Source organism: Acanthaster planci, linkage group LG14 (assembly GCF_054643075.1).
Source record: "Acanthaster planci isolate LZ-2023a linkage group LG14, COTS_SCS, whole genome shotgun sequence".
In the NCBI taxonomy this organism is placed as follows: Eukaryota; Metazoa; Echinodermata; class Asteroidea; order Valvatida; family Acanthasteridae; genus Acanthaster; species Acanthaster planci.
The window spans coordinates 5,998,088-6,025,340 of NC_141790.1; the positions used below are offsets into that span (position 1 = coordinate 5,998,088).

The window sequence follows — 27,253 nt, forward strand, 5'->3', positions numbered from 1 at the left end:
AAAACTCAAGTTTATTAGCGACATCTTATTAACCACTTCCTGCCGGGGCATTTATCAATGTTGATGATGCTGGGGTGGGATATTTGTCATTTTTTTCTGTTTTCAAGATTCTTTAAAAATTCCTATCTTCATTTACTGGACACTTACAAACACGTGAAGGCATGTCTGGTGTCCACTCTAGCCAGACAGACAAAATCTATTGATGCCTAAGTATTTAAGCCAGGCTTGCAGCCTTGTAAAAAGAGCCCAGATTTTGTGGTGTTACGTAATATTCTTTTGTTCACAAACCTGGCTGAATGCACTGCTGACCTCTTTTCAATAGGGGCCAGATTAGCGTGCAGCGGTGCTGTGTGGCTCATCACTGCGGTGCTGGAGTGCTTTTGTCCCCGGTGGTAATCCGCTCGCTCTAAATGCCCCAAACCATGGTATAATGTTTCAAAACAAGGCAGGATTATCTCGAATTTTGAGAGTGAAAAAATGTTGGTAATGCCTGGCAATCGGGTCTTTAGTTCTGAGTACGGTCTTTTGTTACAAGGCTCCGTTCCCTTTGTCTGAGTTCGAAGACCCTGGCCATGCACATAAAGCATACGTGTCCAGATCCGGAGTCCCCGGCAGGAAGTGCTTAACAGTTATTTCACTGCCCAGTGCATTGCTTTGGACAACAGTGGTGCATAAAAACTGGTACTATTCTTAACTGTGGCAAAAACTCAATCTTGGCTCAAAAAGCAAATAAACCACTAAAAACACACACCGATAGATCATAGTTGCCATGCTTGTACACGCACGCAGAGACATTTCTGTGTACCTCCCTACATGCTGTATGGTTTCAAGTAATCTCTGTGCCAGCTGTTTCTGTGTATTGATGTTGCGCTTGTGCCAGACACCTTGATGACAGAGTCATATGTTTTCAGCATGGATTGGTTGTACCAAGACTAGGCAAATGCCATGTAACTGTTCAAGTAACAGTGTGGCATGTACTTTGCAATAAACAACATTTAAGTCGGCCTACATGCACTCCTGCTAATGGGTACACAAGGTCTAAAGCTGTGCAACTCATGGGGGCTATACCTGATGAAAAACACAATGCTGCCAACATTTGGGAGCAATTTGAACTAATTTAAACGGATCAAGCCAAAACAGAACTTTTGCCTTGCCAGGCTCACCCTCCAGAAATTCACTCAAAAGGAGAAAGATTCACTGATGACTTAAACCTCCAAGCTTACAAGTGCAACATCAGAGATGATCAAGAGTTAAAAGGATAGGACCCTGTACCAACATGTCTCTGGGACTTGCCAACATGTGGCTGCAGAAAGTCTCCTTGAGTAAACCAGAAAGCCTCATCCTTGACCAAGCCACTGAACAAGATCATTCATCCATCCAAGAGGCATCCATCTGTGACCCACACAAGGAACTAGCAGCGCATGTGGCATACCTGCTGTCCCAGTGCATGAAGTCTGCAAAACATTAAACACTTGTCACAACTGTGGGGGTCGCCATTACTTTAAATGAAGGGAAAACTGGCCGGCATACGAAACCACGTTGGAAATGCAGCAAACCAAACCACTGGGCACCGGTTTGGCTATCTGTTAAACAAGGCACAGAAGCTGAAACAAATCGTGCTTACCATCTTGCTTGAGGAAAAGCCATGGACAGCCCAATGGACAAAACAACATGGAGGAATAATTTGACAACCTTATTCCCTACATCATACGTATGTCTAACATATTAGTATGTAAACCCAGGATGACACTCACGGAGAGGTCATAACATACATGAACAGTACATGCAAAATGGGACTCCAGGCTAGTCAACAGAATGTGGACACTAGTGTGCAGGCCTTCCTGTGCAAATATTCAGGTGAAGGTACCCAACAAAACTGAACAGAGATGGTTTCCCCAAGAACCTATAAAAACCACAAACGTCACCGTCACAGTCTACAATGACACCAAGATCCCTCAGTATGGTTGCATTACACTCCCATGTTGACATGAGGACAGCCCAGTGGATTGACACTGAGTGCTACGTTGTGGACACTGAGTACCCTGCCATTGTTGGACCTCAGACTTCACAAGCTCTGAAACTCATCACTTTACACTGTAAGAAAAATAAAGGGCAAAGATCAAAAGTATTTTCCCTGTTCCGATGCACTCGGGTGCATTCCTCCTGTTCTGCATTCGGATTAAACAAATCCATTAATAGACCCATTCTGATGGGGTAGAACTCACGTCGCTTAGCAAGTGCCAAGGGAAGGAACAGAGCTCATTTGCAATTCCATTGTGTGAGTCCTTAGTGATGTTGATTACCCGTTCCCCCACATACGTGCACACCCACAATGGCATAGGTATGTGAAATATGTGAAAGTTATTATGAGTTATTATGAGGGGAAATATATACAAACAGTAGCAAGAAATGGCCGGCAAAAGTGTATGCCAACACAATTTTGTGAGGCTAGGGCAAGTGTTAAATACAGTTCATCTCTGGCAAATTCCACAGCAAAGGCTTCATGGCATCAAACTCCCTCACATTTGCAAGAGGTATAAACATGTCTGGCAACTATGGGAAAGCAGACTATGGTACACGTAATTTCAATAATTTACAAATGTAGGCCACAGCTTTTATGTTGATTCACACGCTGAAAATATGTCCCTGTGTGCAGCTTATACAAGGATCCTACAGCACTGTGAAACAGTAGTGCTCTAAATCACTCTAAAGGAAGAAGCCAGTATGGAAACCAAAAACATGTGTCACAAAGTCACAGCATTGTTGGATGTAGTCGTCTTATTAAGACTGTGACCACCTTAAAGGTGGTCACAGTCACAAAAAGGCTTAAAGGTGTGTTGTGGCAGGAAAATTGTCATTAGGTTTTCTGGTCCTAGAGGTTTCTAGGATTGATGTCATCTTGTGGGTCCACTGTTTTGCTGGGAGTTGTCAAGCTAGATTTCTGCTGTGCAGGGCAGAGTGTTTTGCTTCTGACACAGAGTATTTTCTGTTTCGGGCATAATTGAGATATTGCCCAAGTGATTTTCAAAGCTAATAAGCCAATTCTTTGCAGGCCGATTTTTGCTGTGATGGTTTGAATCAATTTCTCATACATTATGCACTTTGCAAAAGTTGCATATTGTGTAATTTTTCTGCTGTGAAGGGCATGCACAGGCACCTTCCCAATCAGCCCATAAGCAGTAAAGTGTCAAGACGACTGTAAGTATTATATATCATTTACTGATTTATTGTAAATATTTGCAATTCCTGAATAACAACATTATCACTGAAAATTCCTTGTGAATAATTGGTTGAGTTTGTATGATTTTATTCTCCTCCCTCCCCCCCCCCGCCTAATGTGGGACAAGTCTACTACTGCATACCTACCACATTACCAATACCTATGCATTATTTCCTGGTCCATTAATTCCATTTGCTAAATTCTTGATAACTAATAGTGCACCTTCACTCACTCATCCCCGCAAAGGCGTCGGCCATGTTTGTCTTCTTTTTCGAAGTGCACCGAAGCCGTGTAGGGAGGAGGGAGGGAGATTAGTCATCTGGTAGGTATGCAGCAGTAGACTCAACCCACTCTAGATGGGGGGAGAGTCTACTGCCTGCAACCTATGCAGATTACCAATACATATGCAGAATAGCACTGAACCTGTGGACAGTGGGAAGGTGAGGATACAATACAAATATTAATTATATATGACACAGCAACTGATCTCGTACATGAATGGAAATGTGAAGGTAGGCACACCTTAAGTGGATGGACAACGTTAAAACTGGGACAGGAAGTGATCATAGGGTGGTAAGCAGCGTCTCCATTCTGAACTTCTTTGGTCTTATTTAAACGTTGTGTGGTTTTAAATTCAGAATCGATTTCCACTTTCCAGGTTTCTTCTTTGGGGTCAGACAGAATGTCGACACAAAGCTCTAATGATTTCCCCGTGGCTGCACCAGAACAATGGCACGCTTCTACAGCAGCGCTGAGATCTCCGACTCCAGAGGTCTGTCGCTGGGATTGATCTTTTGGAACTAGAGTCGGCCAGAAAGATACATCGGATGGAGGGGGACTCGTAAATTCCAGACGATAGCTGTAAGTGAAGCGAGCAAGTTATTTCTCCCCAGAACCCTGCAAAGTCAAGCAGGCAGCCACCAACGGGTTCGAGATTGGGGGCCGCAAGAGAAACGGAGCACTGAAAGGAATTGAGCATGGTCGTCCCCCACCTGAAGAAAGAGAAGTTGTATACATGTAGTCTGTGGCTGTCGGGAGTGGGCCGGTAGAAGGTAGACCGGATGGGATGGTCTCTGGGACATCGTTTGTACCACACCACGTCAACATTCAGTTGGCTGGCGGAAGGATATCTTCCGGGCTCTGTCATGACACTTAACCTCACTCTCCAGAAGGCTAACATACTGGTCTGTGAAAAGATCCTCATCCAATAGAGGGAGTCTTCGAAGAGCTGATTTGTGCAGAATATTCATAGCGTCAATGAAAGACTCTGAGCGGGCCACAGTGAGGCTATGGAACAAACTCAGGAGAGATACCCGAGCCCTCCTTACATCCAGAAATTCGTCAGGAGAAGTAGAAAAGCCATACAGCAGGTGCCAATCCAGGAAGCACGGTCGATATCCCGGAGCACTACCTCAAAACGTTGCAGAGTCTTGTCACTGAAAACATAACCGGATTTGTACCTAGTTGGGTACACCTTATCCTTAACAGCCTCAGGCAGATTGGGTACCGCTAAGTATCATAATCGCCCGCTGGAAAGTTGAAATACAAGTGAGAACGGTTGCTGAAATTCCACGTCTTGGCCTTCGCGAGCTTATCCATGGCTTCCATTCATGCACAGACCAGAGGAAGTTCAGGAAAGAGAGGAAGAGAGGAGGGACTCCAAAGGAGAAAGATCATTTACAGAAACAGGCTCTTCCTCATCCTTTGACTGATCCGAATCAGAGACAAGCAGCAGTGGGTGAGGACCAGCAGAGAGATCAAGGGAATGTGCCTCAACAGACGCCGGCAGAGAAGGCTTAAGAGACAAAGGAAGATCCCATTGCCCCATATGAGACACAGAACGGGCCAGGGGCCGGGAATAAAAATACTAGAAGATGAGCATAATGCTGAATAAGCATTGACATAGACTTAGTCAGGGCTCGCAACATACTTTTGGTAGACGGATATCCCAATGATCTCTTGACTTTTATCTTCTTGGAAGCGTGGACGGAAGATGAAGAGTGACTGGGAGATTTACGCTTCTGCCCTGTTTCTGTTGAGAAGAATCTCACACAGGAGATGGGGCTGTGGGTTCATTGCGCTGTACAGAAGCCAGAGAACAACCAGCAGACGCCACACCCTGTGGAAAGGGATTAGCGATAGAGGGAGGTTAAAAGCCCCCACGTCATAGTAAGCCGGAAGGCTGGTGTCCCCAGGTGAAGAGCGGGCCAGAGAGACCAAAAGCGGGCCCAGTTCTGGAGACTGAAACTAGGTTTATATCTTGACCGGAAGAGGAACAGGCCGTAGCAGCCATCCTGTTAGTCAGAGTGGTTGGGCGCAAAGAAGTTGTGCAAAGCCTACATGTACCAACCGCAAAGGATAAAGAACAGTACGCAAGAACAATCTACCATGTGAGTGGGCCATGCAAGGTTAAACTCGATGAGGAATTGAAAATTTACGGCTAAAGCAGTGAGGACCAGGCAGCAACCCTGTGCAAGGTACAGTGCTACACAAGGGAAAGAGGCCGCAAGTAACTGGCTCAACAGCATTCTCTCACGCAGTAGACTACCACTGTAATGTGCCAAGACCAGCACCTATATGTTGGCATAAGGGACGACTTGAACGCGCTCCATCCGTAGGGGTGCATGAGCGGGCTGGACGTGTTGCTTAATATTTGAAGCAGCCCATAGGGTGAGACATGCTCACTGGAAAAACCCTGCAGGTGAGGGCGAAACAACGCCGGGGAGCCGAGCTGACTTCAGGGTGTCAAGTCATGCCCCGAGCTGCCTGTGTAAGGGCTGTACTCGCACGCGCTCCAAGCGAAGAGGCCCATAGGGTGAGACCCGCTCACTTGAGAAATCCCTGTCAAGAATTTAGCAATTTGAAGTAATGGACTAGGAATGAATGCATATGTATTGGTAATCTGTATAGGCTGCAGGCAGTAGACTGAATTATTTTCCGCAATCTGATTTTGATAATGGAATGAGTTGTTCTAGATATATTAGGCACCAAGTCAAAATAGAAACGGTTCATGAAGTGGGAAACGATACATAAACGATAACCTCCTTACCCGCTTCATTGTAAAGCGGGCAACGATAGGGAGTCACTAGCTAAATGGCTTGTGGTTTGATGAACACCACTCCTGGGTGATGTTTTCTAGCAATAGAGAGCTTTAAGGATTACACTCCATAGTGGCTGGTGGTTGAGTCATTAGAGCTGTTTATCAACAGCTGGGACCCTAGCCCATTGATATGTCAACAATTTTTGGGGGGTTGGGGATGGGTTTATACTACCGTTTACATGGATAAGGATTTTTTTCCTTCAGTTTGCCACGCTACCCTTACCCACATTAGTCAATTTTTCTTACTTCACTTTTTAGATTGATTTTGAAGTCCTGTGATTGTTGCATCTATAATGTTCTCCATTTACTTTATTGTCTAATCCAATTATTGACAAATCTGTGATGTGGAAATCACTGCCTGACAGTGCTAGATTTTGGGAAAGAAAACTACAGATCTTAATTCAGTGACACAAGACTTAGTGATGCACATAGGCCTGTTGACTCTGATGGAGTTAGTCTTTTGTTAAGAGATTAATTGCTTCCCCATCTGAATAAGCTGTGCTAAGCCTGTGGATGAACTGGCCCCATTTACACAACAAAGCCGATGCACAATAACCATTCTTGGTAAGCTGCGAATCAGGGCTTTTGTACCAAGGTGGGGGAAATAGTGGTATGCATCAAAGAGGTTGCTGCATAGCCAACTCCCTTTCGGTAAATGCTCTCTTGCAATCATTGCCCACTTGCAGTTGAATCAGGCAATGGTTTGAAAGGGGATTAAGGGCAATCATTTCCCGCTTGGTGAACCGTTTCTATTTTGACTTGGCGCCTTATGTTATTGCCTTGTACATGCAGCCCTAGACATGTGTAAGTCCATTGTTTGTGTAGGAAATGGACTATAAATGAAGTTGGATAAATGTTATAGATCGCAAATTTGATCATTGTAATTCCTTCTATCAACAGCTTGGGATGAAACTTGATACTTATCTGAGTATTGTTTAACGTAGAATTAAAATAGGCACTTTTAATGTGAAATAATAATTTACATAGATGACCAACTGGTGAGGAGTTCCGCAGCTCGCACTTAAAGTAGAAGACTAGACAAGTCTAGGAGTGCCCTTGTTTTGGTTTGGTGCAGTGAGCCAAGATGTTCGGAGACCACGCCTTTGTTTAAGGCAACAAAAGTGATCATCGTGACATACGTTGAGCTTGCCCGGGAATTCGCCACAGCTAGGATGTGACAGGTGGGAGTTTCATGAACTAAACAGTACGATGTGTGCTGTTCACATTTGCTGAATTCTGAGAAGGAATGATGACAGATGGGAATATTATGACCTAAACTGTGATTAATGTAGAAGATTAATTTAGAAGTGTGACGTCACTTTGGCATCATAATTAGATTTTTTATTTAATTTTGAAGATTTAGTTTCTCCCATTCACTTTGTACACATAAAATCCAATGACTTTTCATACAGTTTTGCTGTAGGGCTTACGCAAGTCCTTGCACAATCAGCTGACTTGTGCCGCAATATCGGTCGATGTTACTGGTTGTCGCACAGTCTTTGCATGATTTCTAGATCGTTTGGCTAGAATTGTGAGAAAATTGATTTGTGAACAAACATGGGTTCACCCAGGACGATATTTTCGGGGTCAGGAAAACTCTACCGTTTGCCAACTCCGAGTCGACTTCGGACACTCGACCATTGAGACTATTCAACCGTCCGTGCGTAAAAGGGAGAGACAAGTCGTCTGTTGGGACACTGTCCCATGTGTTTTCTTAGGTCCTCTTGAGACTTCCCAGACCTGGAATTACACCAATTGAGTTCTTAATGGATTTTGCTTGACCAGAGGATTCCAAGGTAATCCCATAAAAGCTGAACTGAAACCAAATTCATGCACTGGCACAAGAAATTGCAGAAGGAGTTGACACCGAATAGGCATGATTACAATGATCGTTAGCAAGGGTGCACTGAGCCCAACAGCTACACGTAGTGCGGCGGGCCGCTGGGTTTGGAAGCTGGATGGATGATGTGCTGGAACTGGTTCTGGTAGGCCATAGTATACATATTACAAAACATTCTCAACTTGCAAGTTTTTGTCCGCACTTTCTGTGCTCAGTCAAGCAGTGATGTCAAGGAAACAGAACTCACTCAAATTAGCTCTGAATTTGCACTGACATATCCCGAGAAACTTGAACTCTGCAAATGGCCTTTTTTAGATTTAGATTTGGTCACCTTATGTCCAAATGATGAAAAGGCATTACCAGTAATTATGTAACTAGTGATACGTGTTCAGCACAATCGAATGATCAATTACTCAATGGTTTTAGAATGATGGATTTTATTCAAGTGCATGTCAAATCAGGATGGAGCACAATACATGTACATGTACACACTGTACATTAGCAAGTTTTACGATTGCGCTGAACATAGGTGCCATCAAATTAACTAATGTCCTTCACGGTGCACACCGTATTTCATAACTATGCCTCCAAGGACAAACCATGTTATAAGGGCTTCACGGTACATGTGTAAATATCCAAAAATTTATGAACTCTGAATGTAGACCTGAATAAAGTCCCTCACGGTACACACCATATTTCGTAACTCCCCCCCCGGACAAACCATGTTACAAGGGGTTCACAGTACATGTGTAAATATCCAAACATTCATGAAATTAGAATGTAGACCTATAGTTTTTTATACATGTTGATATGTACCATAGGCTGATTACACGCAATAGTTGAACTTCCATATTTTACTTCTTACATGTACATATAGGTGTACTTTATACTACTGCTGGAGTGAAAGCTAGAGATAAATCTGTTTTCCATGTTAGCTCCAAGCAATGGAATTCAACGTCACGAGCCACAGGTACCAACGATAGAGGAAGCTGCTGTACGTACCACAAAGCAAGGAAATTAACAGGTGATAATGAAAAGGCCTACAGTTGCATACAAATTGCCAGTTCTGATTTATGCAGTCATGATGTTGTTTGTACAATGTATGTGTACGTGTGTGTGGGGGGGGTGCATCATCCATCTACGGTACAACCAGCATAAATGAAAGCAGTACCTGCTCCCCCTTTAACATTCAGGCCCCCACATACTGCCCAGTAAATGAGAATGCAAGGTTATTGTGCCAATGAATACATGTGCACATGTACGCTGTATTTGGACGTGTTCAAGTTCTGTTATGGGTTTGTGTGGATGGGTGTGGGGGAGGGATACATCCATGTACCACCATCATAAATGGTTCCTTCATCAACAGATGACAGAAGAATTTTTACCAGCACAGTATACGAAGGAAGTCTTTTGACACGTTGGTGTGGTCGATGGAAATGCATTTCATACCGAGACTATTCTACAGAAGGCTTTAATCAAAATACCATGATTATCTCAAAAAAAGACTGCAACCAATAGGACCTAAGATATATAAATATATGTGTACATGTCCCCAGCATGTTTTATTCAAGATTACTGCAGAAATTGTGACCACAGGTTTCGTATGCATTATGCAAAGTGTTCAGCGGTTACAAGATCCTGATATTTTGAGTGTATTCGCATGTCTTCTTTAGTATCTGGGGCAAAAAAATTGTTACCGGTATTTATATAACATACAATAGTGAAATGCACTAAAGCACAAATGCAGTTTTTCTCTTTTCCTTTATACATGTGATGAAATTTCATGTTTGTATTACCTGACGGACTGATTTAAATTAAGCATTTGCATTTGAAATAGCTATTCATGAAATCATTCGTTGCCCATTTTTCTCAAAAGTATACAAAGGAATACTGTATTCGTCATCTGATTCCAAACAGATATTGAAGAGATGCTGATTTGTTGTTTTGCATACAAATTAAACTGAAATGAAAGTCTATTGTTTGTGGAGTCTGTGGTCAGATAAATTCATATGTGTATTAAGAAGAGTGTAGTGGGCCTTGATGGAAGTCATCATTGTGTATTAATTGTGTCAGTGATTAAGACAGCTAGTAATGGAAGCATTATAGACGAAAATTGACCTGTGATAATCACGTCATTAGATGACAAGTCATATGACATTAAAGGTGCACTCTTTGAAGCCCTATATCTCCAAACGTTCCTGTCCCAGTGGGTTGAAACTTAGTGGATATCTGGAAGGGGATGTATGAAAGACAACAAATTGACCTCATTGGATGATGACGTCATCAGTTGACAAGTCAAGCCTCATGATAAGTGCATCATTTACAGCCCTATATCTCTATATCTCTATAGTACATGTACTGGCGGGTTGAAACTGCGCAGATACCTGGAAGGGGATGTGTGATATATGAAAAATGAACTCATGAGATGATGACATATCAAGAGACAAGTCAAGTGACATTAAGGCCGCACTCTTTAAGGCCCTATATCTCTTTAAGTACATGTCTGATCGGATTCAAATCTTCCAGACATCTTGAAAAGGGAGTGCTTTAGAGGTCTATTGACCTTATGTGATGATGACATCATCCGGAGACAAGTCACGTGACATTAAGGGTGCAACCTTTAAGGCCCCTCAATCCTGAATTAGACATCCTATTGGGTTCAAATCTTGCAGATATCGTGAAAAAGGAGTGGTTTAAAGGAATGTTGACCTTATCTGATGATGATCTCATCAGGAGACAAGTCACTTGGCATTAAAGGCGCACTGTTTAAGGCCCAGTATCTCCAGAAGCAGATGTCCGATTGGGTTCAAATCTTGCCGATATGTTGAAATGGGATTGCTGTAGAGGAATACTGACCTCATGTGATGATGACGTCATCAGGAGACAAGTTGCATGACATTAAAGGTGCACTCTTTAAAGCCCTACATCTCCTAAAGTACATGTTCTTTCAGGTTGAATCTTTGCAGATAACTTGAAAGAGAGGCGTTATGAACAAATAATGACTTGATGTGATGATGCCTTATTTGTTCAAATGTACAAAAGAATGTCAAAAAGCCCTCTGTTCTGTTGGCAAACAGACAGATGACCTCACGTCTTTTATTTCTTCTTTCACATCAAATCTCTTTTCATATCATGGGTTTTTTGTTCTGAGCAGCACTTCTATCCTTTTTCAATTTTTGATTGACTTCAAACTTGGCAGGTCTTTGGACAATCATCCAAGGATGGTCCTAGAAGACATTTGTGATGATGACGTCATCATGCGATTTCTTTTTGAATTTAGAATTTTTAATTTTTCCCATTGACTTTATACACGCTTTCAAGCCATCATTTTCAAACCTTCGCAATGTTCAAAGTGATAGCCAACAAAGACCCACATGGAAGAATTATTCTAAAGAAATGACGTCATGATGATGTCATCATGTGATTTAGTGTTGAATTTTCAAAATTTATTTCAGCTCAATGACTTTGTACATATTTTCAAGGCACAATTTGAAACTTTTGCGATGTTTGATTGTTAACAAAGTGACAGCCAACAAAGACCCTGATACAAGAATTATTGTAAGTAAATGACGTCATGATGACGTCATCATGTGATTTGGTATTGATTTTTCAATATTTAATTTAGCCCATTGACTTTGTACACGTTTTCAAGTCAGCATTTGGGTTAGTTTGAGAGGTTTGATCAACTTCAAAGTTACACACAACAAAGACCCTGTTGAAAGAATTTTGCTAAATGTATGACGTAACGACGACATCATTACCTATTTTTAAATTAATTTTTGGATATTTAATCTTCCCCCATAGGTTTTGTACACGTTTTTCGTCAGCCTGTCCTCGGCACTATGGTCAATCTGAATTATTTCCTTCAATGTACACTTAAAACTCCCTCACAAAGCGAGGCTCCCAAAGAAAAATCGTCAAAATAACATCATCAGGGGTCAACGTGACATGAGATTAAAGCTCCAGTTTTTACCATAGGTTTTGTACACGTTTTTTTACTACGCAATATTATCAATCTTAATGAGGGTAGTCCTGAACTTCGGCTGAGAATTACTATGAGAAATCTTCATTTGATAACACGTATACCCAAGAGTCTGAATATCTAGTAATATTTCAGAATTTTCTTTCAGTTTAAACGCAAATCACATGACATCATAAGGAAGCAGCTTTTTTGCATAGGTGTTTTCAGTCCATTTACTTGTACACATTTTCAAGCCACTTTTTGGAAACCTTCGCAATGTTTGATCGCTTTGAAAGTGATATCAAACAAAGACCCTTGTGCAAGAATTCTTCAAAAGAAATGACGTCAATGATTTTTCAATGTTTATTCCAGCCCATTGACTTTGTACACATTTTCAAGCCACCATTTGGGCAATTGTCAGAGGTTGGATCAACATGAATGTTACACGCAACGATGACCCTCATGAAAGAATTTTCCTAAAGTTATGACGTCATGATGACGTTATCACCAAACAGAAACTTCCGAAACAGCTCTGTGGTTGTTCACAACCACTTTCCTCTAGTTTTATGATTGAGTCAACTGCTTTGTGAAAAATCGAGAAAAACAGCGCGGCATTTTCAATGCTTAAATTGAAGATCTTATAGTTTATCTTGCGTAAAATCTATGAATTAGCGAACATCGTCCGTGGGTCACTGGGTGGGAAACAAGCATGACAGGGTCTCATTCCCTTAAAAAGGGAGCAGTGTTTCCGTTTAAAAAACTTTTCCTTAAAATAAATTTCAACTTCACACGGATCCAATTTTCACCTTTCTGCCTAACACTCAGGTTTCTATAATTTCAGTTTTTGTTGAAGGAATAATGATATATTTTAAGCTGCTTTTAGGTTTATTCGTTCATTAATGGAGACTCCCACAACATCTGCAAACACTACATATAAGAAATATGGTGCCTGTTAGAGGATGTGATGTGTGAAGTGAAATTACATGTCACTCTATTGGCCGACCATCGTAATAAAAGAGAAAAATATTGGGTTTTTCTCAAAAACTACAGCATTCTGGGTGGAAATATTTTACAGACTGATTGAGACTGTTGTGTACTTTCAAGTAAGATATTTCCGGATTATATGGTAGTCTGATTTTTTGGGATTTTGCCAATGGTGTACACCACCTTAAATAATTAAACAGCAGTTCTCAGCATAGCTTCTACAACATACAGAGTTCTGGTTAATGTTTTGGTTAATTTAGTAGAGACACAAAGTGTGTATTGTAAATCGATTATCTCATTGCCTTACTTAAGACACTGCATACCTGTCCATCTATTACCTTGAATTCTGATTTGTGCCCAGGAAATAAATTGTAAATGTATTTCAATTTCTATATTTCACCTTGTTGCTGCAAACTTTCTTTCTCCGACAATGTTCTGTGAAATTGTGGAAGTGATCCCGTCTACATGCATGAAGGAAAATAAATAAATCTCGGGTTATTCTGACAATGTGCACCATCAAAACTGTGTACTTTTTTGTTATGATTCTTTCATGATCTTTGTTGCTTTCAGCACACACCGCAGAGCAACACACGCAGCCCTAGCTCTCAATGTTGGCTGGGGCCAGCCCGGGGTTTTCCTGTTTCACCGCATGATCATTCCCTTTTAATCGCTTGAGGATGTACCATTTTGCATGCAAAATGTTTGAACGTGAACATAAATCCTTACAAAATATTTTTTTGGTTTTGTTCGTCTTTTCATTCCCTCCAGCTTTCTTTTTTTTACCCTTAAAGCACATTTCCAGAACTGCCATGGGAGCACATGTTGAAATTGTCTACACACAAGCTGTGATTGGACAGTCAGCATGTGAGCGGTGCACGTGTGCTACAGTTGGGCAGGTGGCAGCAGCCAGGATTTAGTCCTGGCATGCACAAAGCTTCCTTCAGTGTGGTCACATGGCCACCATAAAGATTTAACGTTTGGACTACAAACGTGTGGGCTACATTTGGGCCACAATAGCAATCAGGCTTGAAAGCTGCCTCCGAGTCATAATCAGAGGCATCATACATGGGAAATTAAAAATGTGAAAACCTCATTATTCCGAAATTTTGTCTCACGGTGCCTTAAGTTTCATGTTGCACGGTCTAAACTGTATAATGATTAAGTATACACAAATTTTATTGCATCATGTTGACTGTTCAAGGAGTGGTACACAAATGTCACCTTTTTTTTCAAGCAACAAGAATACTGGCTATGCTCATTTAACAAGCGTGAGGTAGTGCATGTACCATTAGTTCTTTTGCAGCCATTTGAACAAGTTTCTTGAAAACAAATACACATGCCTAGCCAAGCCTAGCCAAGAGCCAAGCGTAGCCAAGCCTTGACAAGATGGCGGCATGTGGCTCGCCCGCGCCAGCCTGGTCACACAATGCACAGACAAGCAGCTTACTTTCGCACTCGCAGGCCTAGAGTAAAAGGGTCGGCGTTGAGCGTGCATTCTCAAATGAATATGTGCAGACACCCAAAAGCGTGTTTAGTATTTATATCAAACGATTCTCACAAGTCAAATTTAGTCAAGTCAAGGCAAGTCACAAATCATGTTGTTTCAAGTCAAGTGTGACTTCATTTTTTCCGAGTCAAGTCTCAGTACAAATTGAAAAACAAAATATTGCGATTCAATTCATAATCGGCAACTCGAATCCACACTGAAAAATTCCATCAACCTTTGGTAGTATTTCGAGAACAGGTTTTATTATCTTTCAGTTACTGTACATGTACATCATCTGCAAGAGATAAAGAAATACAAATGTTTTCCGAGACTCCCTTGGCCCAGCGTTTCTTTGGGACATTAAATTTGAGGTTTCCATCCACCATCGTCATCGCCACACAGATCAATTAACAGATCAGATATCCTGACCAGCTGGAAATTTCCCTGGGACCAACAATATCTTGCTCAATGTCAACACAGTGCCAAGGATAAATGCTTCCCATAATTCAAAGCTGAGCTCGATGACATGGAGAAGCAGGGCACATGTGAAGGCAGCCATTTTCTATGCATTTTTTCGACGGATTTTTGACACATTTTGCAGTTAATCTCCTATTCCAGCCAACAGGCATAGATGGAATTTCACCACAAATGCTTAAACTTGCTGGTTTTTCTATTGTACCTGCTTTTAACCAGAATTTTTTACTTGAGTCTTTCAAGAGGTGATGTGCGACAGCGCTGGAAAATGGCAAATGTTGTTCCCCTTTTCAAGCATGGCCACAAATCTTCTATTTCTAACCAGAGGCCCATCTCACTGACATCTGTTCCCTGTAAAATGTTAGAGTGCTTTATATCAAAGCATTTACTTAATAATCCTTCTTCTTATAGCCTTATCCCTGATTCACAGCACAGATTTTTACCCCGGCGCTCATGTACCACTCAATTGACTAGTCTTTTTGACACTTGGGCCCATGAACTGGATAAACCTAAACCTCCGAGAATTGATGCCGTCTTTCTTGACTGGTCTAAAGCATTTGATAAATGTGACCATTCACTCCTTTCATCGAAACTACATCATTACGGTATTTGCGGGCATCTTCTTTCATGGCTGAGTAACTTTCTCACCAATAGACAACAACGAGTCATATTTTCGTAAGCCAAGTCTGACTGGACACCTGTAATATGTGATGTTCCTCAAGGTTCAGTCCTTGGTCCTGTCCTATTCAGTCTTTTTACAACTGACTTGGTTAACCTTGTACAGTCCCCATTACCCTAATATGCTGATGACACAGTTGTATACAGAATCATCAACACTAATAATGACAGTGTAATTTTACTGGCGGATCTCAACTTGATTAGTGAATGGTGTAAAGAAAATCGCATGCAACTGAATTCGTCTAAGTGCAAAGTAATGCATATAACCCGCTCAAAGAAGCAGTCTCTTAGACCTTACTATCTAACAGGCGCTGATGAACCCTTGCAGGTTTCCCACTCTTATAAATACCTTGGAGTTATATTTTCTGATGACTTAACTTGGAACAAACATGTAGATATGGCTAGAAATAATGCTCTAAAATTTCTGGTTTCATTTGCCGCACTGTTAAAACCCGTAACAAAAGTATACTTATTAAAATATTCTCTTCTCTCTATAGGCCTGTTTTAGAATATGCAACTCCGGTTTGGCTCCCTCATCTTAAGAATCAAATTCAGTGCCTTGAGACAGTACAGCGCCGATTTACAAAATCATGCTTCCCGTATAATATTGCACACTCCCTCTCCTATGAACAACGTTTGCAGGAACTTAATCTCCCACCCATCTACAACAGGTTAATCTACTTGAGCATGGCTATGGTTGTGAAATGCCTCCACAGACATATGGATGTCCCTTCTACCTTCCTTCCTGTGCCGCGGTTGCGAAAGCACTGGTGCGACCGCCGTGTGTGGTGGTCTGCAGTCAAGTCGAGCTTGGAGCTCCACTGACTGTCGATGGCTTTGCTGCCTTATAACGCTCTCAGCTCTAGGCTATATTTTACTATCTGGATGTGATTGTTGTGGCAGCCAATGATTGGGGGAAAGGTGAACTAGCTTTAGGCCTGAATGATTTTTGTCAGTAAATATTTTTAAACATGTCATATGTGTGCAGAACGTCCGATATTACGTCATGCACGTAAGTTAACCTGTTTTTACGACTGGGGCTGACAGGTGATTGTTAAAATTTCTTTGACAAGAACATATTGCAATGACTATCTGCAGAGATAGTTGATAAGGGCAGCATTTCCTTACGTCAAACACAACAATCATAAGGAAAATTTATTCTGATTGGTTTTGAACTGAATTGATGCTGACACATGAAACAATAAGTAAATCATTAAATAAGGAGAAAGATGCCAATCAGTATTTGTCATAACCTTTTGATTGAGTGTTCTTGTTTTTGCATCTTTTCCAGTTGGACAATAACAGATGCCCGAGTGAATGATTTGGACCTTCAAGGATGCTTCTGATGATTGCAAGAGGAATTCAAGCCTTGTGCGAAATGGGATGAAGCACTTCATGATGAAGGACATTTTATTTGGCTGAAAAGTTTTATATGATGTTTTTTAAGTTATTGCCAATTAATGTTTGACTAGAAAATAGTGAACATTTAGATGTCAATATTCCCAAACACATGCTATCAAGTTATTTTGCATGCAGTGGCTTTGCTGAAGTAAGAACATAAAAGTTGGAAAAAATGATAGGGTTTCAAAAAGGAATTTAAGAGCAGCATCTACTGAGAACCCCAAGTCAAAATTTATGTAACAAAACTCAGATAAAGTGTCACTATTTTTCTTTATACAAATTTTTATGGTTTAAGTCCTCTTTGAGCCTTCCTGACTGCAGTAGAGCAACAAGCCTGTACTCAGTTTCATTATTGAAATTTCCTACTTGTAGAGCTGTAGAGGTCTGAAAAATGACTAGAAACACAAGAAAATTGGACCCATTTAAGGAAGTCTTTAAATGAAAAAAAAATGAGATGTGTAAATTCTTTACTGATTTATTATCAATAAATCACCAAAAGACTTAATTTAGCTTCAGAATAAGCTCCGTCATTACCTTTAGAAATAAAGTCTGCTGGTTTTAAATGTGGTTTTTGGGGGCTCATCCCTGGAGAACTTATTTGGCCGAGGGGAGGGTGGACATGTTTCAAGGCTGAGTTATCAAATTGTACGGCCTGTCGGATTGGCCAGCCATTCAGCAGTCAGCCACTCACAGTGCTTGTTGCACAGCTCGTCATGCGATCTCTGCTCACATTTATGCACTCTCTGCCTCTTCTTCTCATTGCCTTCGGTGAGCTAGGCTGTTAAAAAAATTCCCTCCCACCCTCCACTACCAAACACCTTGTAGCACGTTGTTACACTTGTTAATGAAGCTGAATGCTCCCGGGCTTGGCCGTTCATATGTAGGTTTTAACATACGTCACTTAGTTGGAGCGCAAAACAGTTTTGCATGCAGTACAAAATTGACTCACGTTCAACAGCCAAAAAGGCACTGTCCAAACACAACGGATTGTGTTCTTTGGGATGGTGTATAAGAGAAACGGTGTAAACACAGACACAAGCAAGGTCCATGACATCAAAAGCCTGGACACTCCACCGACAAAGACCAAACTTGTGAATGATCACATATCTGAGCCTTTTAGCCCAAAGCTGTCTGACCACACTGCCAACTTTTGCATGTTGCTAAAACAATACAGAATTCACATGGTTGACAGGGTAAAACACTTTGTCTGTGAAGAGTCAACACTCCCATTCTTTGACCCCACAAGGATGTAGTCATACAGGTCAATGCACTCTCCCGAGAACTTGGTGCAGCACTGTGTTTAAGGAAAAAAAGAACTGCATTCAGCTTTAAGTCCCTCAGTGAAACCAAGCAACGGTATGCCAACATCGTGCAGTTGTGTTTGGCAGTGACAAGTTCCAAGTATATAGTAGATTCCCGTTACAGCGTTCTCAAGGGGACCTAACAGAATTGAGCTTTATAACCGCACAGCACTATAAGCGACTGAATGCACTCGCAACACGTGCAACGCACATGTACCTCTATGTAGGCCTACACGTATGTCATGTAAATTTCATTTCTATATAATACGTTGCATTTTAAAGTTAACGCTGCGAAAAGGAATGGGAAAAAATGTGAAAAAAATTCGCATTCCGCATTTTGACCACAACTTTTCCCCCTGCGAACTTGCAGCAAATCGGATGCGAAAGGGTGAACGACGTGCGAAAACAGTGCAAATCTTTTGTGGACACTGCATGGAACATTTGCGTTAACACCGATAAAAAAAAACCAGTGTGCAAAAAAACTGTGAAAATTTTACGAAAGCAATGCGAAAGGTTCTGAAAATTATGCGAAAACGAGAAGCATTGTGCAGCGAAAATTCTCCACGCTTGCCACACGCGCACGACTATTATGCAGTGGCGAGTCCATTACGCAGGCTGCTCTGCACTTGGGGCCGGTCGGGGCCAACTCACCATGTGGCAGTGTGCTGTTGTAATCTAGTAGCGATTTCCTCGGCCGAGCCGTCCAGTCCATGCAGCGCGATTGAGGGGATGTGCTCCCAACGGCGAGCCGCACCGCTGTGGTGCAGTTGTTTTCTTGGATTACCTTAATTAAACACTCGTCAATGTCGGAGATGACGAACATCAGTGGGCGTTGCCCAAGCAAACACTCACCAGAAGAAAGAAATGTCTATGATGAAGTATTCACCATCCGGCCCGGGACAGTGCTGGACATTGTCCAGACTCCTGAACGCAAGGTCGCTGAGCCATGAGCTGTTTCGCTCTGCAGAACATCCTTTAGATAGCACTTGGTGAAGGTAGGGGTGATCTCCAGCAAGCCACCTGGCAGAACTCCTACGAAGTATGACCAGGACGCAGAGGCAGCCTGAACATCGTGGGCCCTGACATGAGATCGGGTCGTCTTGTCATGTTGTGCCGACCAGTCTCAGTTCACAAAGATGATGGCCGAAACTGTCCATCGGACAATAGTGTCCTTTAATGCTGGATGAAACGGTTTTGTCGTAGTGATGAAGTGCCGGGAACTAGACTCTCAGCAATGCTTGGCCCTGGCAAGGTACCACTTGAGAGTGCAAACTAGACACCATTTCTCGTCAGAGTCATCTCCCGAAAGTGAGGTTATGTCAGGAACGAATATGTCAGGAAGCCAGAAGGTAGGCATCTGGATATTGTTAGAAACTTGATGGCTGGGATAAGGCAAATTCCATGCGACTCCCTGCGGATGTGACCTTTGGCAATCGATAGAGCATGCAGTTCGCTACTGCATCTGGATGTAACGATCGCAAGGAACAAAAATTTGATGCTGAGATGGAGATTAGATGCATCAGAGAGTGGCTCGAAGGGGGGACCAGCGAGAACGAGTAAGATGCTTCCATGGTCCCAGGATAGAACAAGGCATTTGACGTGAGGATGCTCGACAAACATTCCTCGAAGATGACGGTGGATGGCAGTGTTATCAGAGACCGTCGATCCATCGCTGAAGCTCGAATGAACGGTTGTCAAGACCGACCAGTAGTTGTGGATCGTGGCAATCTGGAGGCCCTAGTGGGACAGATACATGAAAAAGTCTGCGATGGAACTCACAGGAGCTTCGGCTGGAGAAACATCATGGTCGTCACACCATCTAGTAAAATGTTGTAGACGGCTGTTGTAAATCTTGCGAATGGGCAGTTGCCGACCCCAGGCCATCATGGACGCAGAGTCTGCAGAAAGGGCCGACGCTCTGAAGGTTCACTGGACAATGCCCAGCATGTCAAGTGAAGACCCTCTGATGCTCGGTGGAGGATCCCTGACTTGGGCTGGAGTATGTCCTCCCTGACTGGAAGGACCAACGGCTGTCGTATCAGGAGTCTTGTCAGTCCTAGAAACCACATGTACAGTTAGCGAGGCCAGATGGGGGGGAGATGGGCATTGTCGGTGGATGCTATATGAGGATGCTTGATCTCCGGGAGATCTGGCTGACCAAGTTTGGATGAAGAGTCCAGTCTGTTGGTCTGATGGCACCCTAAGAGAGTGCGTCTGCCATGGCATTGCTGGATGGCTTGGAGAGTAATGCCTTGATCATTTGTCCACATGAAGTACTGCCATGCAAGGGTGCAGAGTTGGGGAAAGCAAGTGCCGCCCTAATGATTGATGTATGCCATTGCCGTGGAGTTGTTGCTCTAGACTCAAACAGAACAACTTACTAGGTGTTGTCGAAAGTGGCAAAGAGCATTTAACATCACTTGAAGTTCCAACACATTGATGTGTTTGTCCCAAGAGGCAGTGTTCCCAGACCCTGGAGGCACAGAGTGCAGGAAGAGGGGTTCCCCATCTAAAAAGTGACACATCCATCATCACAGTTACATCCGGACCAAGAGGTATGAAAAGATGCTCCATTACCAGATGTGATTACGTAGGAAGGTTGACTCACATGTTAAACCAGGCTGAAGTATTCATTATAAGAAAAGAATACATGTAACAAACCCTGTTACATTATACTATGTTCTAAGTGGCCATTTGTATCCTTAGGTTGGAGGACTACATGTACATGTATGACCATATCATTACGTGCATGGTGAATTAAGGTTATTCCACATGCATTGCAAAAAATAGAAAGGCTGCAGTTAAGGAGTGCCCAAAGATGGAAGATCAATCAATGACTTAAGTATCCAAATATCCTATTTCATCCAACGTCTATCAGCCTTATAACCTTTCCATTTACTTGCAGGAACAGAGCGTACGAATAGCTACATTGTAAATGGTGAAGTTGACACGTTTGTCAAATCCACCCTTTGTTTCGATTACGCAGGGCACAGTCAGAAAGACAACCAAAGCAAACCCATAAACAAAATTGTGCGCAGATAGTAAGTGCACTTTTGTCCAATCTCATAACAGTCACAGTATATATACTTTGGAAATGCCCACTACAGAAGAACTCGTGTCTGAAAAGCAATGTGGGGCATGGGTAGGCCAAGCAAAAGAATATATGGAGAGTCGGGAATTAATAGATGAAAGGAGTGTATAGAATTCACGACGATGTAAAGTTCGGCGCATTAGGATGCCGGAGACATGGATACTGAAATGAATAGCGTGATCACAGGTCAGAGATAGAGGGGAGCCTGTCTGGAGATCACGGTTGATTTTACACGTCTGAGTGCTGCTGATAATGAAGTTTCAGATATCAGGGGGCTTGATAGGTCCGCAGGTGGGGCAATGACATCCACCGCAGGCATTATGAACAGAATACCGATGGTCAGAATAAAATACACACGGCACGCTGATCGTATCACGTTTTATTCACCAATACAGTTCCATAAAATGGTGGAGAGGTGCCTAGAGAGCAGATTTCTGTTTCCCACCTACAGGTCGAAGCGGGCTGAGCCGCCGGGCGCTGTGCGGGAAGCACCCTCGTCGGATAGTGCTAGCTGGTAGGCAGAAGCCGCAGCGATGAGTGGCGTTCAAGAACCGCGGCAATGATGCAGTTCTGTAGCCTGAAAAGTGGTCGGCGGAGAGCCCGCATAGTTAGGTGGCGCCTCTGAATGGGCTGCCCCAGGGAAAAATGGGGAAACGTTGTAACTTCCAAGTCAAGCCTGAGTGAATCGTTGTGAAGTTTGTCTGACAGCTGTAGTTCAAGGAGTGGGTAGTCGTAGTTGGCCCGGAAGGTGTGGGATGTGGGACTGCCCCAGTGTGTAGACTGGTGAGCCACATCAATGAATACACGACCCCCACGGTAGGCACCGGTCGTAGGGAGACCGCCAGAAAACTTCAGAGTGCGAGAACGCCCCAAGTGCACCATCGGACGGACAGAGTCTCCACGATCCTGGGCCGGATCCCGCTGGAAAAAACGATCTGGCTGGAGAACTGAGGCCACTTCCACCTCCGAACGCATCCCTTGCGAGGGAGGAGGAACAGCCGCAAGGGAATCCAGGTCAGGCTTTGTTGCTGCCGGCTGAGGCTTGGAGTCTATCTTGCAAAGAAGAGGCCGAAGGAGACATTTTGGCCTTGCGCTTCTGAGTCCTTGCCGGAGCAGGGGGAGCTGGAAGCCGGGACGGAGATGTGGCCGGGCGGGGAGTCCCCAAGTGGTAGAGCGTACCCTGGCAGGAACGTCCCATGTTGGGATCGGCAGACTCATGTCCGGAGTCCATCGGCAGAGCAGAGGTCAAAAGCCCCAGCAGTGTAGGAGTCCAAAACGGCCAACATTGTCCGATGAACCTTGAGGCTGGGCGCCATGTTGTAGTGCAGGTTCGCCTGCAGTTGAGGCGGCGGATCGTGGCGAGCCAGCCGTGGAACCTGTTATCCGCTTGGAGGGGGTTGACTGGCCCTGTTTCCGAGCAAACGTCACCCGGCAAGCACTCACTGGGACTCACTGGAAAAACTTTGATTACAGATTCATGGATAGTTACATATTCAACTTATAATAGCACTGAAAGTTTGAAATACATTTTTGTCAAGTTTGTATTAAAAAACATCTTATTGTTGATTCAAAAGATTTTAACTTATTCATCATATGTTGACAAACTAAATGTTGACAACCTCCATATTCACGAGAAACTCTATAATGTCATCTGTGAAGCAACAGTTGTATTTCCACAGACTAGTGCAAAGTTGAAAGAATGTGTGCATGTTCCTTATGTTCCTGCATTGAATAAGTTACATGTAGTTTGCCTCATTGCATTTCTTTGCAGCTATTCAATAGATCATTTAGGACGAAAAAATAATACATCAGCAAACTCAAAGGACACTTTGAAGTTGTTTGCAATAGTTTGCTTCTTCTTGTGTGTTTGTGCTTCTTTTTTCAAAGGGATGGATATGTTTTTTCATGCATGTGAAAAAAATCATGTTCCATATATTACCATTAAGTGAATACGAAATAATCCCTCAAGGGACCAGGTGTACTACACAAGGGGGTTAAACTGCTGCAACACTGGTGGGAAAGGACAGGGCAATACGGCAAGAGCAAATTGAAATAGAAAACAAAGGCGGCAACAACAAAAAATAATAGGAAATGGAATACACAAAAACACTAAATGAGTTCTCTTGTAAAAGCAAAGGTGGCTTTAAAGGTTTCAAATTTCTGCAATATGAAGGTTAACAAAGAAATGCTAAACATAAACATGTCAATAATTCTTACCTGAGACACTCTTTCGCCCCAATAGGCGCCCGTAGCTATGTTGTCTCATGGATGTCATGGTGTACAAGATTGAAAAGAATGTTGAACTGCATCTCAGACATCCAAAAATATTCAAATAACTTGTCCTCATATGAGGAAAATTCTCTTACAAGGGTGTTGAACTCCTTAACTCCTTTCTTTTTACAATTTCATGCACCTACATGCGGCGTTTATATCTGCTGCATTTTCTTTTATTAGAAGCATCAAGTGTGCTTCTTGCTCATCATTTTTCATCTTGTTTGTTGCTGTGGTAATATTTGGAGAAAATTGATTTGTCCTTTCTGGCATCATTTTGTATCATTGAAGTGTGACCTGGCATAACGATATTTCGATTTCATTTTCGTTGTCACTCTTGTTTTCGCTGCAGTGTGACCACTGCTCAATGTTATCCCCAGCCCATCTGTGCTGAGCTACTCTATGGAAGGAAAGCACCAGTAAATCCATTCACGGTGAAATTTGGAACCGACTACAACACTGACAGGAGAAGCAGAAAGCTCATTACATATGTGACCAGCACTCACATGACCTGCAACTGCCTAAAGTAAGTAAGGCCTCTCCAGTGCAAGACCGCATCACGGTCTCTGCACACTTGCTCTAATCCAGGAGAAGTGTCTCAAACAAACATCCTACCTGGTGACAACTCAAAATGGCAGCATCCTACATGTACACAGAAACTGCAAACATCTGCAGGACATCGAAACTGTGAAGAAAAGAGTCACCTTCTCACAGGATGCTCCACTCCAACTCCACAACAAACTCCAGAGTCATCTCCACAACAAGCCCCACCTTCAAATCCACAACATGTCCTGAGCATAGATGTACCCCCAAACTCCATGCAGGAAGCCACCGTTAGTGCAACTCCCCATAATGGCAACATTGCACAAGGAACTCTAACTGGACAACCATTCGTGACATGCTTGGACAGAGAAGCAAACAAATCAAACTAACTTTCTTTGTAGAAAGTGTCAATGATGCAGTGGTTTCACTTGATTACTTAAATCGTCCTCATTTTTAGCAGCCTAGCTAAAAGCACACCAAACCAAGTGGGAGTGTACACATGTGCACAAATTCAAGTGTTTTGAGATATTGTACACAATTCCTGAACTAGTTTTATGCAGAGAGTGCTGATTTCATGCACTATTGCGCGGACAATAGTCGAAGAAAAAAGTTTTCAAGCAACCTCACTCAAAAAAGTGACTTTCCCTGTTTATTATAGTAACAACAAATACTCCATCATTGGACAGGGGATGTGAGATTCATGGAACAGAGTCCGTCTTCTGGAACCACATGCCATATTGAGAGCCTAAAACAACTAGATCTGGCCATATATCATTCATAACCACTTTGGTATTTCAACAGTTACCAAATAATTGTTCTTTCTGAACACGTCAGAAACTTTGCATTCTATTCTCCTCCACTTTTCTTATTACTGATCAAAAAGGCTATTCAAATTCTGTAAGCTAATATTCAACTGAAAAAAAATGCTCAGCCAAGATGTACAGTACACTACATTTATTATCTCTGGATATACATGTACCTCATTTGCACCAATCTACATGATGTACATACACATGTCAATCAATTTCAAAGAAACTACACACGTTCATTGTTTATTTACCTGTACAGAGCATGCTTACCAATCTGTTGTATTGAATATGGACAATCTTTTCGGTCAAGAAACATTTTCAGTATTCTGGTATAGCTCTCTTCTGGCTCTGTGGGGTTCCATCTCCAATCTGCAAAAGTAAAAGTTTCATGTTCAACACCAGTATGGTAAATTTACAAGTAAAATAGTACTGTGGGATTTTTTTACATAAACTGAAATGCCCTTGACTTAAATCAACTTTCATATAAATTAATGCACATTTCTATCTAATCTCAAAACTACATGCAAACATGTCCTATGTCATTCGTTATTGCCTACAATAGGCCTACATGTACGTGTACGGACTGATGACATGCTTTGTTTACACACAGTGTTTGTGTTGAACCACGGACCATTTACCCAGGGATCTGCAACCGCGAGTGGTCCCAGTGCAAACACATGTGCGACTTTGGTTCCATGCTTGTTACAGATTGTTACCCCGCAGGCGCTCTCAACTTGCGACCACATGACACAGGTTGCAGCATGCAGCATGTACAGTGCAGCTGTGGTTATGCCGAGATGACGCGTCGATGCGGTGCTTAAATCTATTCATTTTGACAAATAAATCTTCTTCATTTATCGATTTCAAGGAGAAACAAAGTTTTAATGAGGCAAAATTCCCCAATTTTGTGGTGCACTTTTCTCAGAATGTATAGGGTGAAATATCTTAAGCAGCAATTTTTGACAAGGCTGTACCCTAACTTAAAACATTACACGAAAACAAAGTGGTACACAGGATTATGTTTTATTACATGAGAAAGTGTTACATAATCCAATTTAATTTCTGCTTTGATATTGTGCCAGCTGTAACACGCACTGAACCAGCTCTGAGCTTAAGTTGCACATCCCTGGGAAAATGGTCCATGGTTGAACTTTAAATCTGTCATCCTCTCCCGGCTCCATTCAGAACGGGCACATGTAAACAAAGCGTAAAGTCATTTGGTACATACAGTGTAGGCCTTTTAATTATTAATCATTCTGCAAATACTTTTTGGCTGTTTTCATATTTTCAAAAATATGCAATGTACATTGTACACTGCCTATGTACATGTGTATGTACAACCGTATATTCATATCTTGCCATCTCTCTGAAAATTCCATAATTTTCCTCCATTTACATTAACACAGAGATGTTGTTGTCAATAACAGCAAAAGGCCCTCCAGCCCATTTCATAAGTTTTGTGAGTGTTTGTTGTGATGGCCACAGCTACCAGGCGATCCACCCAGCATCTAGAGCACTTGAGAAGGACCGGCATTGGGGTCATATTCAAATCGGCATGTGGGGCTGCTCACCGAAAACGTGTCATCTGGAAACATTAAACCACTGTCTTATAATGAACCCAGTTGCACAAAATTTGAAACAATTCTGAAACAGTGATAAAAAAATAAACACGATCAGATTTGAAAGAAAATATGTGCACCGTCTTTCCTATTTTGCATGTGAAACGACTTCTCAAGTTTATCCAAACAAACGAAATAATGTGGCATGTGTATTAGTACCCAACAAAAACATCGGTAGTAAATTGAATATTTTGCACAAGAATCATTTGTCCGTACATGCAGCAGTTAGTGCATGTTGTTGGAGTACATGTACATGCACATGTGCATATCATGGCCAACTGATCGACAGAAAGTCAAAATTTAAATTGATCAAACTATTAAAGGACAATTTGCCAGAGCTCTAACATAACATGGTAACCTTTTTCAAACACTTTTTCAATGAAGACATGCAGCATGTGTAAAAAAAAATTAGAGAACAATTAAAATTTTCGTGTTTAACAAACCCTTTTTTAAGTTCAGAAATGTAACGCACTCA

At 42.3% G+C, this 27,253-nt stretch overlaps 1 protein-coding gene across 21 annotated transcripts in view; it reads right to left on the minus strand.

Annotated features, from left to right (window-relative positions):
• atg4b (autophagy related 4B cysteine peptidase) overlaps positions 1-27,253 on the minus strand; it is a 122,585-nt gene that overhangs the window by 64,291 nt on the left and 31,041 nt on the right. For 20 of the 21 annotated variants that reach the window (XR_015427596.1, XR_015427589.1, XR_015427593.1 and 17 more), the window contains one exon: positions 25,430-25,528. Coding sequence is in view for 6 of the 21 variants with exons in the window: in XM_087145304.1 (XP_087001430.1) it covers positions 25,430-25,528 (99 nt within the window). In the remaining 15 variants the exon portion in view is untranslated. Of the gene's footprint in view, positions 1-25,410; positions 25,531-27,253 lie in introns of those variants that run through there. The other variant, XR_015427594.1, reaches the window with a different exon arrangement.